The 13,880-nt window shown below is 42.0% G+C and overlaps 1 protein-coding gene across 8 annotated transcripts in view; it reads left to right on the top strand.

Annotated features, from left to right (window-relative positions):
• The window catches only part of CATSPERE (catsper channel auxiliary subunit epsilon), a 168,076-nt gene extending 154,437 nt beyond the window's left edge, over positions 1–13,639 (top strand). For 7 of the 8 annotated variants that reach the window (XM_030812572.1, XM_030812577.1, XM_030812571.1 and 4 more), the window contains 2 exons: positions 8,806–8,859; positions 13,268–13,639. In XM_030812572.1, coding sequence (XP_030668432.1) covers positions 8,806–8,859; positions 13,268–13,421 — 208 coding nt within the window. In that variant the 3' untranslated portion in view covers positions 13,422–13,639. The remainder of the gene's footprint in view (positions 1–8,805; positions 8,860–13,267) is intronic. The other variant, XM_030812576.1, reaches the window with a different exon arrangement.
• The last annotated feature ends 241 nt before the right edge of the window (positions 13,640–13,880 follow it).

Raw genomic sequence — 13,880 nt, 5'->3', positions numbered from 1 at the left:
CTTAGCTAGATCTTCTGGATCATTGGCTGCAGCTTCTCCATCAGCACTTGCTGCTTCACCTTGTAATTTGATGTTATGCAGATGACTTCTTTCCTTAAACCTCATAAACCAACCTCTCCTAGCTTCAAACCTTCCTTCTGCAGCTTCTTCACCTCCCTCAGCCTTCCTAGAATTGAAGAGAGCTAGGATCTTGCTCTAAATTAGGCTTTGGTTTAAGGGATGTTGTGGCTGGTTTGATTATCTGTCCAGACCATTCAAACTTTCTCTCTATCAGTAATAAGGCTGTTTCACCTTGTTACCATTGATGTGTTCACTAGAATAGCACGTTTGCATTCACAGTGTGGCTAAGTGTTGGTGCAAGCCTAGCTTTCAGCCTGTCTCATCTTTCAACATGCCTTCCTCACTAAGCTTCATCATTTCTAGCTTTTGATTTAGAGTGAGAGACATGTGCCTCTTCCACTTACTTGAACACGTAGAGGCAATTTTAAGGTTATTAATTGGCCTAATTTCAATATTGCTGTGTCTCAGGAAGTAGGGAGGCTGAGGGGAGAGATGGGGGATGGGGGTCAGTGAGCAGTCAGAGCATACATAACATTAAGTCCACTATCTTATATGGTCACCGTTTATGGTGCACCAGGACACTTTCAATAGTAACATCAGAGATCACTGACCACAGATCTTGTAACAGATATAATAATAATGAAAAAGGCTGGCACTTTGGGAGGCCAAAGTGTGAGGATAGCTTGAGGCCAGGAGTTCAAGACCCGCCTGGGCAACATAGTGAGATCCCATCACTACAACAATTTTTTAAAAAATATTATCCGGGCATGGTGGCATGTGTCTGTAGTCCTAGCTACTCAGAAGGCTGAGAGGGAGGATCACTTGAGCCCAGAAGGTCAAGGCTGCAGTGAGCTGTGACTGTGCCACTGCACTCTAGCCTGGATGACAGAGCAAGACCCTATTAAAAAAATATTGAAATAATGTGAGAATTACCAAAATGTGACAGACACAAAGCAAGCACATGATGTTTATAAAAATCGAAGGTTTGTGTTAATCCTGTGTTGAGCAAGCCTGTTGGTGCCATTCACAGTATCTGCGAAGCACAATAAAGTGAAACTCAATAAAACAAGGTATACCTGCATGCTATCCTCCTTATCCACAGTTTCGCTTTCCATGATTTCACTTACTTACAATCAACAGTGGTCCAAAAATATGAGATGGAAAATTCCAGAAGTAAACAATTCATAGATTTTAAATTGCATGCCATTCTGAGCAACATGATGAAATGTAGCACTGTCCCACCTCATCCATCCTGGGACGTGAATGATCTCTTTGTCTAGTGTATCAGTGCTATGTGCATAACCTGCCTGATAGTCACTTAATAGCCATCCTGGCTATCAGATCCACTGTAGCGTGAAAGCAATACTGTTGTGTTCCTGTAACCCTTACTTTAGTTTGTAATGGCCACAAAGTGCAAAAGTAGTGATGCTGTCATGTTGTTATAATTGTTCTATTTTATTACTGGTTATTGTTCAGCTCTTACTGTGCCTCATTTACAAATTAAACTTTATCATAGGTTTGTATGTATAGGAAAAACATAGTTATATGTAGGGTCTGGTACTATCCATGGTTTCAGGCATCTAGTGGAGGTCTTGGAACTATCCTCTGTGGATAAAGGGGGACCAGTGTATGGTATTTTTTAGTGGTGGTATCCAGGTCATCCTTGGTAAGGGAAATCCATGCTTATAAGGCCATCCTAGGCACCACAGCCACATTGTTTATGAGCCCATTGAGCAAGCATTCAAGTAGCTGGGGAACGAGGCTAACCATATGGTGCTCAGGTGATAAAGTAAGAGCTTCCTCGCTAGTAGAAGTGTTTTGAGAAACATTCACATAAAACCCCAAATTTCAGATATACTAGTCTCATTCTAAGAATTTTATCTACATGCTTTTCCCTAATATTTCTTCTCATCAACTCGTTTTTTCCAAGTCCTGGCCATGTCGCCACATATTTACCCCTGCCCATGATTATGCCTCAGGCCATCTCTCCTATTAGGAAAAGTGGGAAAATTATTGCACTTGAAGATTTTTATGCTCGGAGGCCTTTTCTTCTCCACTGTTCCTCAAGACTACATCTGGATTGAGCTGTAGTGCCACAGCTGTCCACATCCGGATTCAGAGCAATCTGTAAATCTTTCTCATATTTTTTTCTTTATAGTCAGAAACTCCCCACATGTAGGCAAACGGGAGCTGAGTCAGCTCTTCACGTGCTTATTTGTGCATTTTGGCATCCCAAGACCAGTTCTGTACTTACACTTCATGACAGAGTTCATCTGAGCACTTCCAACCTCCTGGTGTTAGAGATAAGACTAACACTCACTTATAAGAGGCAACCCAGGTTTTATGGTTACTTGGTGTTTGGGGGTCAGAAGTTCAATTTCTGCCAATACCTAAGCCATGAGCTGTTTCTCAAGAGAACTGTTACTTGCCCAAGAGTACTTGCATTTGCTTCAAAACTGTAGAGGCATCTGCTGATATTCCCCATCAGAACTTCCACAATCACACAGCTTCCTCATCTGCCACAGACATATCAAGCACCTCTAGATCTGTTAGGTCATGAGAGCCAGATCTCAGCCCTGTTTGCATCACCTGGACCATCTAGATGGGCTCTTCACCCTGGACCTCATTCTGGCGGACTTTCAGGTCCCTCTGCATATTTGGAGAAGCACATCCAAATTACTTGTGGTACATGATGCCTCCAAAATCCAAAGTGTGCCATAAAAAGCCATATCCCTTTCTCGTGGAAGGAAGTATAAAAAGCAGGAACTTGCCTTTTACTCTCAACAGTATATCATGTACCCCACAAATCATGGGATTTGTCTCTCTTACTTTTTTTTTTTTTTGGTAGGGACAAGGTCTTGCTATGTTGCCCAGCCTGGTCTTGAACTCCTTGCCTCAGTCAGTCCTCTCAAAGTCCTGGGACTACAGGTGTGAGCCAGCAGGCTTGGCCTTGTCTCCTTTATCTTTTGTTTTTGAGACAGAGTCTTGGTCTGTGGTCCAGGCTGGAGTACAGTGGTGTGATCTCAGCTCACTGCAACCCCTGCTTCCCAAGCTCAAGCAATTCTTGTGCCTCAGCCTCCTGAGTTGCTGGGATTACAGCCGTGCACCACCATGCCTGGCTAATTTTTGTATTTTTAGTAGAGACGGGATTTTGCCAGGTTGGCCAGGCTGGTCTCAAACTCCTGACCTCAAGCAATTCACCTGCCTCAGCCTCCCAAACTGCTGGGATTACAGGTGTGAGCCACGACGCTTGGCCTTGTCTCCTTTATCTTACTAATGTATCTGCAGTATCTGCTACCTCCTGCCCTCCAGGTCATGTATCATCAATATAGTGGACCAGCATGATGTTCTATGAGATGATGATAAAAACAAACAGCAGATCCTGACAGCAGGATCATAGAGTGGATGTGGTCCTGAAGCAAGAAGGGAGGTGGACTACAGTATTCCCCAGGCGAAAGCAAACGGCCTCTGATCCTTTCTGCCTGTTGAGTTTCTTGCCCAGGGCCACCGAGAATGTAGTGAAACAAGACTTGAGCCTCAGTCAGTCTGATAGCAAAGCTCATGTTCTTTGCTCTGCAGATATCAGAGTGTTGAGGGATGGTGGTGAAAGCTCCCACATCATATGTACTTTCTGAGTTTTACTGTCTTCTGTACAGTGTAGCATATTTAAGTGTCTGGAATTCAAAACTCATTCAGGTTGTAATAGCAGTTTGTTAAAGGTTTACATGTTAGTGGTGTGGGAAGGAGGGAATAATTTGCTAAATGAATGGCTGCTTATCAGATGCTGGGGGTGGTATGGATTTGCTTCTTTGATGAGACTACATTGCGTGGGGGAGATAGCAACTATTGATTAATCTCATAATATTCTATCAGTCCCCAAAACTCATCAGTCTTCTGAACAGTTCAACCAAATAACTTACATTGAGTTATTCTAGGTGTTGCAGGTTCCCTGGAAAGGAAACTTTGAGATGAAGGTTAGCATGCAGGAAGTTTACTGGGAAGTGTTCTGGGATCAACACCTTTGGTGTTTCTGTCACTGATGTAGTTCTCAATGCCATGGTGAATGGAGTATCTTATGGGTCCTATCTCAGGGAGAATGAGTGGTTCACATCTGATCAATTCACTCCAGTATTCCCCTTTCTCTAAGTCTTTAGACTTATTCCTATACATTATAATAGAGGATTTCTTGCATCTCAACTTCATTTAATGCATTCATATCAACAATTGAATATGACTTAGAGTTATGCTTACACTTCCTGGTCTAACACTCTCAGAATTCATTTTTTCTATACATATCCTTAGGGTATTGCTTATATAAGTTAGCAAAATTCTGCAGTTATTTTTCTGTGTCACCCTTCCTCTCCTGAGTTTGACTTTCATATTGCTCTCTAGAACTTGGTAAGATCTAAATCTGTCTACAAACAACGTGTTTGTTGAGATGGAGCGTGATAAGAACTGGGTTATGCTTGCAATGTAAACCCCTCAGTAAAAGTAATATAGCTGGGCATGGTGTTGCTTGCCTGTAGTACCAGCTACTCAGGAGGCTGATGGGAAGCATCATTTGAGCCCAGCACTTCGAGCTCAACATTGCAAGATCCCATCTCTAAAATAAAAAAAAAAGGAATACAGAAATCATAGACCTAAATGTCAAATGCAAAACTATAAAACTCATAGAAGATAACTAACATAGGAAAACCTAATTAACCTTGCATATGGGTATGACTTTTTGGATAAACACCAATGGTATGATCCCATGAAATAAATCATTGAAAAGTTGGACTTCATTAAAATTAAAAACTTCTGCTCTGTGAAAGACAATGTCAAGAGAATGAGAAGACAAGCCACATGCTGGGAGAAAATATTTACAAAAGATAGAGCCAATAAATAATTGTTATCCAGAATATACAAAGAAGGCTTAGAACTCGACAATAAGAAAATAACCAGATTTAAAAATGGGCAAAAGATCTGAACAGACACCTCTCCAGAGAAGATAAATGGATGACAAAAAAGCATATGAAAAAAATGTTCAACATCATGTGTCATTAGAAAATGCAAATTAAAACAGTAAGATACCACCACACACTTACTAGAGTGGTCAAAATCCAGAACACTGACAATATCAAATCTGACAAGGATATAGAACATCAGGAACTCTCATTCCATTTTGGAAGACAGTTGTTTGGCAGTTTCTTACAAAACTAAACATACTCTTACTGTATGACCCAGCAGTGGTACTCACTGGTATTCACCCAAATGAGGCTGAGGTGGGAGGATTGGTTGAGCCTAGGAAACTGAAGGTGCAGTGAGCTGTGATGGTGCCACTGCACTCTAGCCTGGGTGAGAGAGTGAGAACCTGTCTCAAAAGGTTAAAAAACAACAACAACAAAAAGCAAAAATAGTCAAAGAAAATGCTGTGGCCAGGTACAGTGGCTCACGCCTGTAATTCCAGCACTTTGGGAGGCCGAAGCAGGCGGATCACAAGGTCAGGAGTTTGAGACCAGCCTGGACAATATAGTGAAACCCCTTCTCTTCTAAAAATACAAAAATTAGCCAGGCATGATGGTGCACACCTGTAATGCCAGCTACTTGGGAGGCTGAGACAGAAGAATCACTTGAACCTGGGAGGCGGAGGTTGCAGTGAGCCGAGATCGTGCCATTGCACTCTGGCCTGGGAAATAGAGTGAGATTCCAACTCAAAAAAAAAAAAAAAAGGAAAAAGAAAGAAAAGAAAATACTGTGGGGTTTATAACATAATAAAAGTAAAATGGATGAAAACAATGGCACAAAGGATGGGAGTAGGGATTAGAAGCATAGTGTTTTAAAATTCTTATACTTAAGAATGGTATATATGCAAATTTGCCAGAAAAATGTGATAAACGATTGATACTGTATACAAACCACATTAGAAAAAGATACAAACCTATAAAAGCCAACAGGGGAGATAATGTGGAATCATTAAAAAAATACTTTATTTATACAAAAAAGGACAGAAGAAAAGGAGAAAAGAACAACAAAATGATAGCAAACAAATAGCAAGACTGTAGATTTAACTCTAATGATATCAACAATTACATTAAATACAAATGGTCTAAATATCCCAGTTAAAGAACAGAGATTGTCATATTGGATAAAAATATAAGACCTAACTATGGAGTGTCTACCAGTAACCCATATTAAATATGAAGACACAGATTGATTAAAAGTAAAAGGATAAAAAAAGATAAACCATGCTAATAGTAGTCAAAAGAAAGCCAGATTGGCCATATTAATAGCAGATAAAGAGGAATTCAGAACAAGGAAGGTATAAAGAGACATATTACATAGGGATAAAGAAGGTGTAATAATCCTAAATGTGGATTTACCTTTAAAACAGCTTCAAAATACGTGAAACAAAAACGGATAGAACTAAACAGAGAAACAGACAAACCCTTAATTGCAGTTGGAGATTTCAACACTCCTTTCTCAGAAATTGACAGGACAAGTAGAGAGAAAATCAGTAAGGATACAGAATACCTAACTATGCTATCAACCAACTCAATCCACTTGACAACACTACATCTAACAACTTTTAAACCAGAAAGTTCCAATTGCACTTATCCCATGCTGATTCATCACAATTTCATTCTATCAAAGGTCAGCTTGGCCCTCTTTTCCATCACAATTGCCTCTACCCAAGTCTAGACCTCATTATCACACAGCTGGGTTGTTTACTACTATGTATAATTTTTCCATATGGCCCACTTACATCTAATCTCTCTATTCCAAATCACTTTACAAACTGCTATTGAATTAAATTCAAAAACAGTCATGACTCCTTTATACAAAAAGGGTAAAGTCAAAATTCCTAAGCCTTTCATTAAAGCCCTCTGGAGGACACATGTGCCGGCATGAGCGCACGCATGCACACGCACACACACACACACAAAACCCCCACTACTTTCCTCTACGTGCACCAAGATAGTTCCTCATTATCCCTTAAACCTCACAAATTCATTCCCATTTCCAAACCTTTGCTCATCTCTCCCTACACCTGGAATGCCCTAGCCCTTCATCCTTATTTAAACTCCAACCTTTAGGACTCAACACAAGCCTCTTTGCCGTGCTGTGAAAATTCCTCATAGGTGTTTACATCACCCACTTTTTTTCTGAGACGGAGTCTCGCTCTGTCACCCAGGCCAGAGTGCAGTGGTGCAATCTCCACTTACTGCAACCTATGACTTCCGGTTCAAGCAATTCTCCTGCCTCAGCCTCCCGAGTAGCTGGGACTACAGGCGCAGACCCCCACACCTGGCTATTTTTTTGTATTTTAGTAAAGACGGGGTTTCATCATGTTGCCCAGGCTGGTCTCCAACTCCTGAGCTCAGGCAATCCACCCACCTCGGCCTCCCAAAGCGATGGGATTACAGGTGTGAGCTACCATGCCCAGCCTAGAATTTATAACACAGTATCTTGTATTGTTGTTTGTGGGTTGTATTTACATGCCAATTCCACAAGTTGATATAAGGGTAGAGTCTGCTTCAGTTTGAATCCCAGTTTTGCCGCTGCTAGCTATTCAGTCTAAAGAAAATTGCTTACTCTTTTTGAGCTGTTCTATATCTGTAGAATGGGTTGATAATACCTGTCTTACAATATTCTGAGGAGTAAATGAAGCATCTGGGTAAGAATCTCTAACTTTGCCGAGCACATAACAAATACTCAATAAAAATAAGTTCCTTTCTTCTGTGTTCTCCCACATGTAGGTAGGTGAAATCATGTCATAAATGTTTGCTTAGCTGTATCCTGCCTCATTCCAAGCAATATACTTAATAATGAGAGACATTCAGTAACATTAGAAATGATAATAGTTTTATATATTGAGCCCCTAATACTCAGCTTCCTGAAGGAGTTGGCCTACATCAGGTGAACATGATGGGCAGCAGGGTCAGAAAAACCTGAATTCAAATCCCAGCTCTGCTACTAACAGCTGTGTAAACTTTCTCACGTTGCTTAACCTATCTGAGTTTCCTCATCTAAAAGGAAGGGTTGCTGTGAAGATCAACTAAGATAATGCATGTAAGCATTTGGCATGCTGCCTAGTACATAGTAATGCTCAATTAGTATTCATTTTCTTTTTTTTTTTTTTGAGATGAAGTCTCGCTCTGTCACCTAGGCTGGAGTGCAGTGACGTGATCTCAGCTCACTGCAACCTCCACCTCCCAGGTTCAAGAGATTCTCCTGCCTCAGCCTTCTAAGTAGCTGTGACTACAGGTGCCCACCACCATGCTTGGCTAATTTTTGTATTTTTAGTAGAGAAGGGGTTTCAGCATGTTGGCCAGGTCGTTCTTGAACTCCTGACCTCAGGTGATCCGCCCGCCTTGGCCTCCCAAAGGCTGGGATTACAGATGTGAGCCACCGCGCCTACCAGTATTCATTTTCAATAAGTATTAATGCTCATAAATGTTAGCTTTTTATTTCTGCCAATACTTATTATTAATATCATTATTACTGTTGCCTTGGGAACCACTATGAAAATGATGTAAGGCTGTTATGATAGAGAGCTCTTGAGGAGTCTCAGACAAGCCTGAGATGTACATATGGAAAAATAATCACAGCTGTTCTATAAATCTATCCATTCTGTCCTTTGTCAAGAAAATGACACCTTAACTAGGATTATATATGGTTTGATTGTTACCATAGGGACATGGAGAGTGTTTTAAAATATGTTGTACTTAATTTAATCTTTAATATTATTTTTCTGCTTTGCAGTTTCTGTAACCTAACAGCTACGTTTGCAATAGAGACATTCGGACTGATTCCCAGGTAAGGAGCAGCACCTAACTGGACTTTAATTAGGGAATTTCTAAGATACAAGTGGCAGCTAAGAAGGAAAAGCACCTCTCCCCTGTGTCTCCCAGAAGCAGCCTGTGCACTCCCTTTTCAGGGTCCCCAGCTTAAATATTATTATGAAAAATATTATTATACAGTATATAATGCAAATGAATCCTAAAATAACAACAACTTGTATGAAGAGTTCACTGCAAAGTCAATGGTTTTAATAAGTCTATATTTAGATTTTTGGGGGGCTATGAAATCTGTCTTCCCAAATGACAGAAACTTGCTGTTTCCCTGAAGCCCCCTATATGACATCCTAAAAACTGTACGTGTGTATAGTGTGTATACAGGGGCACAGCAGGAAGGAATTCCTGACAACTGTTGCTGCAGCAAAGGTCCCCTTTCGTGCCATCCCACTCAACAGCCACTGTCTTCCTATCAAACATGTCTCAGCTCCTCTTACTTGGCAGATGTCAGAATGCAGCGGTAGGGATTGGGAGGTGACAGTGGCTGTGCCCTCTGCTCTAAGCCTGGGTCAGCTTTCAACCACAGACCCTCATTCTGATGCATTTAGGAAACAGTAAAGGGATTTCCCTGGACTCAGCTCCAGTTCCCTTGGAGGGCAGAATGAAAAGTCCTAATACTAAAGGTAGGACCCCAAATGACTTTGCTACTCCGTTTTGGGCCTGGTGTTTGGAATTTCGGTGTTTGGGTTTTGTTTTACGGTTTGTTTTTTTTTTTTTGCTGGGGGGAGGGGAATGTTAAATAAAGGCATAAGAAAAACAAGTTACTCATGGCCCTACCGTAAATATGACTGACTCCTGGAGTTTTTGTGCTAATGGAATGTTAATAGTGTGAATAATCTGCAAATGAAGTCAAGAGTTATTTCTACATAACTTTGGGAAACATGCACAAACTTTTCCTAGTAACTTTTCTTCCTCATGGGGTTGGTATGTTTGATTTAGGTGAATAGTAAGGTCACTGGGTTGGTACGTTTGGTTTAGGTGAATATTAAGGTATATACCCACCCAAGTACCTACCAACTGAAGAAGGAGTTGAGTTAGCCGGGAGAAAGAGCAAAGGAGGAGGATCTCACCCACCTGCCCCGCTCTCACCTGCCAGCAGCTACAGTCCAGCAGCCAGGGCATATGAGCACAGCATACAGGACAGTCTCTGTGGTTAGTGACTGTAGGTTAGCCTCCGTTAACACCTGAGCCCTGAAGAGTAGCAGAAGCAGACAAGGGCTGGCAAATGATTGATATTTTCTTAATAATGGAGCCCTTTTCTTGAGCAGCGACTGGAGATGAGTTCGTAGAAGGCAGAGAGCTCAGCACTTCCTTGCCCCTAGCCCAGCACTCAAGCCCACCACTTTCCCAGTGTCTCCATTCTGCTCTCTGGAATTGCCATTCTTTCACCAGCAGACTCACCCAGCTCTTCAGCCATCCTCTGAGCCCTCCCTCTCCCTCCTTCGGGGAAATCAGGCTCCCCCCGAGGACACTGCTCCCCTTTCAGGCCTCTCAAGTGATGCTCTTTCCTTTCACCTCCCATGTACCTCAGGGGGCCTATTACCAATCCCAGATATTATTTATCCTCATTCTTTTAACAGAACCAAAAAAAATCAACACAAAACATACCATGATCCTTTGAGGCTCATGGCGTCTGCTGCAGCCCCAGCTGTCTGTCCTCAAAACCATGTCCTCCCCACAGTCTGCTGCATTCATTCTCAACTTTGGCCCCGTCACACTGTTTTCCTCTCCACATCAAGCCCCACCATCAGTGTTCGCATCCAGCATCCAAAATCGTGGCCTTACCACATCCTTGGTGACCTCCCTCTACTGCACGTCAGCCGTCCACTCCCATAGTTACACCTTCCACGCTGTCATTACTTGTAACTTCTCTGCTTCCTAAAGCATCAATCCAGACATTCCATTCTCTGATCACAACTTCCTGTCCTTCCAGCTTGTTAATTCCACGACACCCACCACAACCCCCCTTCACCCTTACTGGAACCTCCACCTCTACTTTCAATCTCTCTTTTTTTACTTTGCATTTCCTTACATTTCAAAGTCTATTATTTCAACAACACTTACCAGTACACCCTCACCCCTCTGGGATTTGTTCCTCCCTCTGGCAAATCCCCAACTACCTACTTTCTCTGTGACTACACCTGAGCAGCATTGTCTGTAACAGCGATTTCAGATTGTGTCTAATTAGTTTCCTCCTCAAACCTGCTTTCCTTAATCATCATCAGATGAGCTTGTTTCCACCCTCACAAAGAAATTAGAAACCATCAGACAGGCACGCCCTCTATTCCAGATTCCAGATTGCAAACAAAAATCTACTAACATCTATATCCGTCCTCTCCTCTTTCCATCCTGTTACAACAAAGTATTATTCCTCCCTTTTAAATATAATTCTTCCAACTATGCTTTGCACACTCTCTGTTCCTCTCCACTTACTGAGGAAACTTTCAAGTCAATTATTCCTTCTCTCTTCTGTATACTCAACTTTCCCTTTCAACTAGATCCTTCTAATAGGTTTTTAGTGACCCTCAAGTTTCTCCGTTGCAGGACAAAACTTCTCAAAAGTATTGTCTACACTCACAGTCTCCATTTCCCTGTGTCCAGCCCTCTTTCTCCAATCCATCCGGTCGGGTTTCTATCTCATCACTCTGCCGATTAGTTCTCATTACAATAACTTTGGCCTTCATGGAGCTAATAGATATTTTCAGTCCTCAACTTATTAGATCTTTCTTCAGCGTTGACTCTACCTTTGGCTGTTGTATCACACTGTGGGTTTTCCCAAACTTCTGTAGCCACTGCCTCTCTCTCCCTAGTAAAGAAAGCCTCACCCTCCTTTAGCAGCCTTTAAATGTTGGCCTCTCATGAGGCTCAGTCCTGTCCTGAGCTTCTCACTCTGGCAAACGTATCCACAATCACTTCAGTTAGCATCTATATACACATGACACCCAAATATCTCTAGAACAGTCCAGAGCCATACATCCTACTGTCTACTTACCTTCTTCTCTTAGGTGTCTCAAAAACTAGTCAAACTGGACATGTCCAAAAGTGAACTCATGATCTTATCACACGCTCCCCTCTCCCATTATTTAATCTACCTTAAAACTGATCAGTTAGGGCAATTACATATAGCCGTATGGAAGGAAGATAACCTTTATTCCTTCATATTTCTCAAACCCCACATCTTAATAATCACCAAGATTGATCCAATCTAACTTCTAAATGTGTATTAGATACATCCACTTCTCTCCATTTCTTCGGCCATTAATTTTGTTAAGACTCTCATCATAGCTTACCTGGATTATTCAAATATTTCATAACTGCTTTTTCTACCTTCACACTCATGCTTTGCTTTCATCCATTCTTCACACTCCAGAATCATCCTTGTAAAATGTCAATCCTGTATCATCCCTCTGAAGCTCTCTCCTGCCTTAGGCTAAAACCCACTCTCTAGCTTGACTTAAGCAGTTTTTCTCATCTGGCCCTGCCCACCTATCAATCCTCATCTCCAACCACTCCCCCTGGCACCTGAGCTGCTGTCATACTGAAGGAGCTGCAGTTCCAGGATGTCTAGGAGTGGTCCTGAGGTGTTACCACGTTTCCATGCCTTCCTACACCCTTCTCCCTTTGTCTGAAACACTGTTCCCACCTTGGTCTATTCCTCCACTCTTTCTTAGGCATTTTTATCTAGCTAACTCCTACTCCCACTCATACTCACACCGAGCTAACTCCTGCCCAGGCTCAGTTCAGACATCCCCTCCACTGGAAGGCCTTCCATGACGTGTAGCTCCCACAAAACTTCATTTCCAGCTGGGCGCGATGGCTCACGCCTGTAATCCCAGCATTTGGGAGGCCAAGGCGGGCAAATCACTTCAGGTCAGGAGTTCGAGACCAGCCTGGCCAACATGGTGAAACCCCGTCTCTACTAAAAATACAAAAATTAGCTGGGCGTGGTGGTGCCCTCCTGTAATCCCAGCTACTTGGGAGGCTGAAGCAGGAGAATGGCTTGAACCCAGGAGACAGGGCTTCCGGTGAGCCATTGCACTACAGGCTGGGTGACAGAGCGAGACTCCATCTCAAAAAAAAAACAAACAAACAAAAACCAACTTCATTTCCTCCTCTCATTGCATCATTGCATTGATCACCTTGTCTATTTTCCCTCCTGGTCAGCCTCAAGCACTGAAAGGTAAACACCGTGAAGGTGGACAGTGTGTCTTATTCACCTTTGCTCTCTGTCAATAGCATTCAATAGTAGCTAGCTAGTGACATGTCAATGGCATGTCAATAGTAGCTAGCTATTCAAACATTGTTTAAATAAATTAACAGCCAAAGTGTGAACAATGACTTCTAATGCCTTTTTTTTTTTCTGATTTCAGTCCAAGTGTCTACCTGGTGGCTTCCTTCCTCTTCGTCCTGATGCTGCTCTTCTTCACTCTTCTTGTTTTGAGCTACTTTAGGTACATGAGGATTTATAGACGATATATTTTTGAACCACTTCACAAACCTCAAAGAAAACATAAGAAGAATTAGGAAAACTGAAAGTTTGCTTATTACGGATATATGCATATAGAGAAACAGTGTATTATATAGTTATATTGAGAGTGTGTGTTTGACCAAAAATACTAAATGTAAGCTCATAGTAGGCATCACCAAATTCAAGATCTGAAAAATATTCTTGAACTATCTCCAAAATAGACATGTTTTCATATATATTGTTATTAAATTAATCCTTGATGTGTTTGCCTTCATTTCAAAGGTACTCTATGTACTCTTACGTGGCATGAAAAAATAAACTAAATAGGCCGGGCGTGGTGGCTCACGCCTGTAATCCCAGCACTTTGGGAGGCCGAGGCGGGCGGATCACGAGGTCAGGAGATCGAGACCATCCTGGCTAACACAGTGAAACCCCATCTCTACTAAAAATACAAAAAATTAGCTGGGCGTGGTGGCAGGCGCCTGTAGTCCCAGCTACTCAGGAGGCTGAGGCAG

Source organism: Nomascus leucogenys, chromosome 5, assembly GCF_006542625.1.
Source record: "Nomascus leucogenys isolate Asia chromosome 5, Asia_NLE_v1, whole genome shotgun sequence".
In the NCBI taxonomy this organism is placed as follows: domain Eukaryota; kingdom Metazoa; phylum Chordata; class Mammalia; order Primates; family Hylobatidae; genus Nomascus; species Nomascus leucogenys.
The sequence above is the reverse complement of the archived record's forward strand: the minus strand, read 5'-3'. Positions and strand labels throughout refer to the sequence as shown.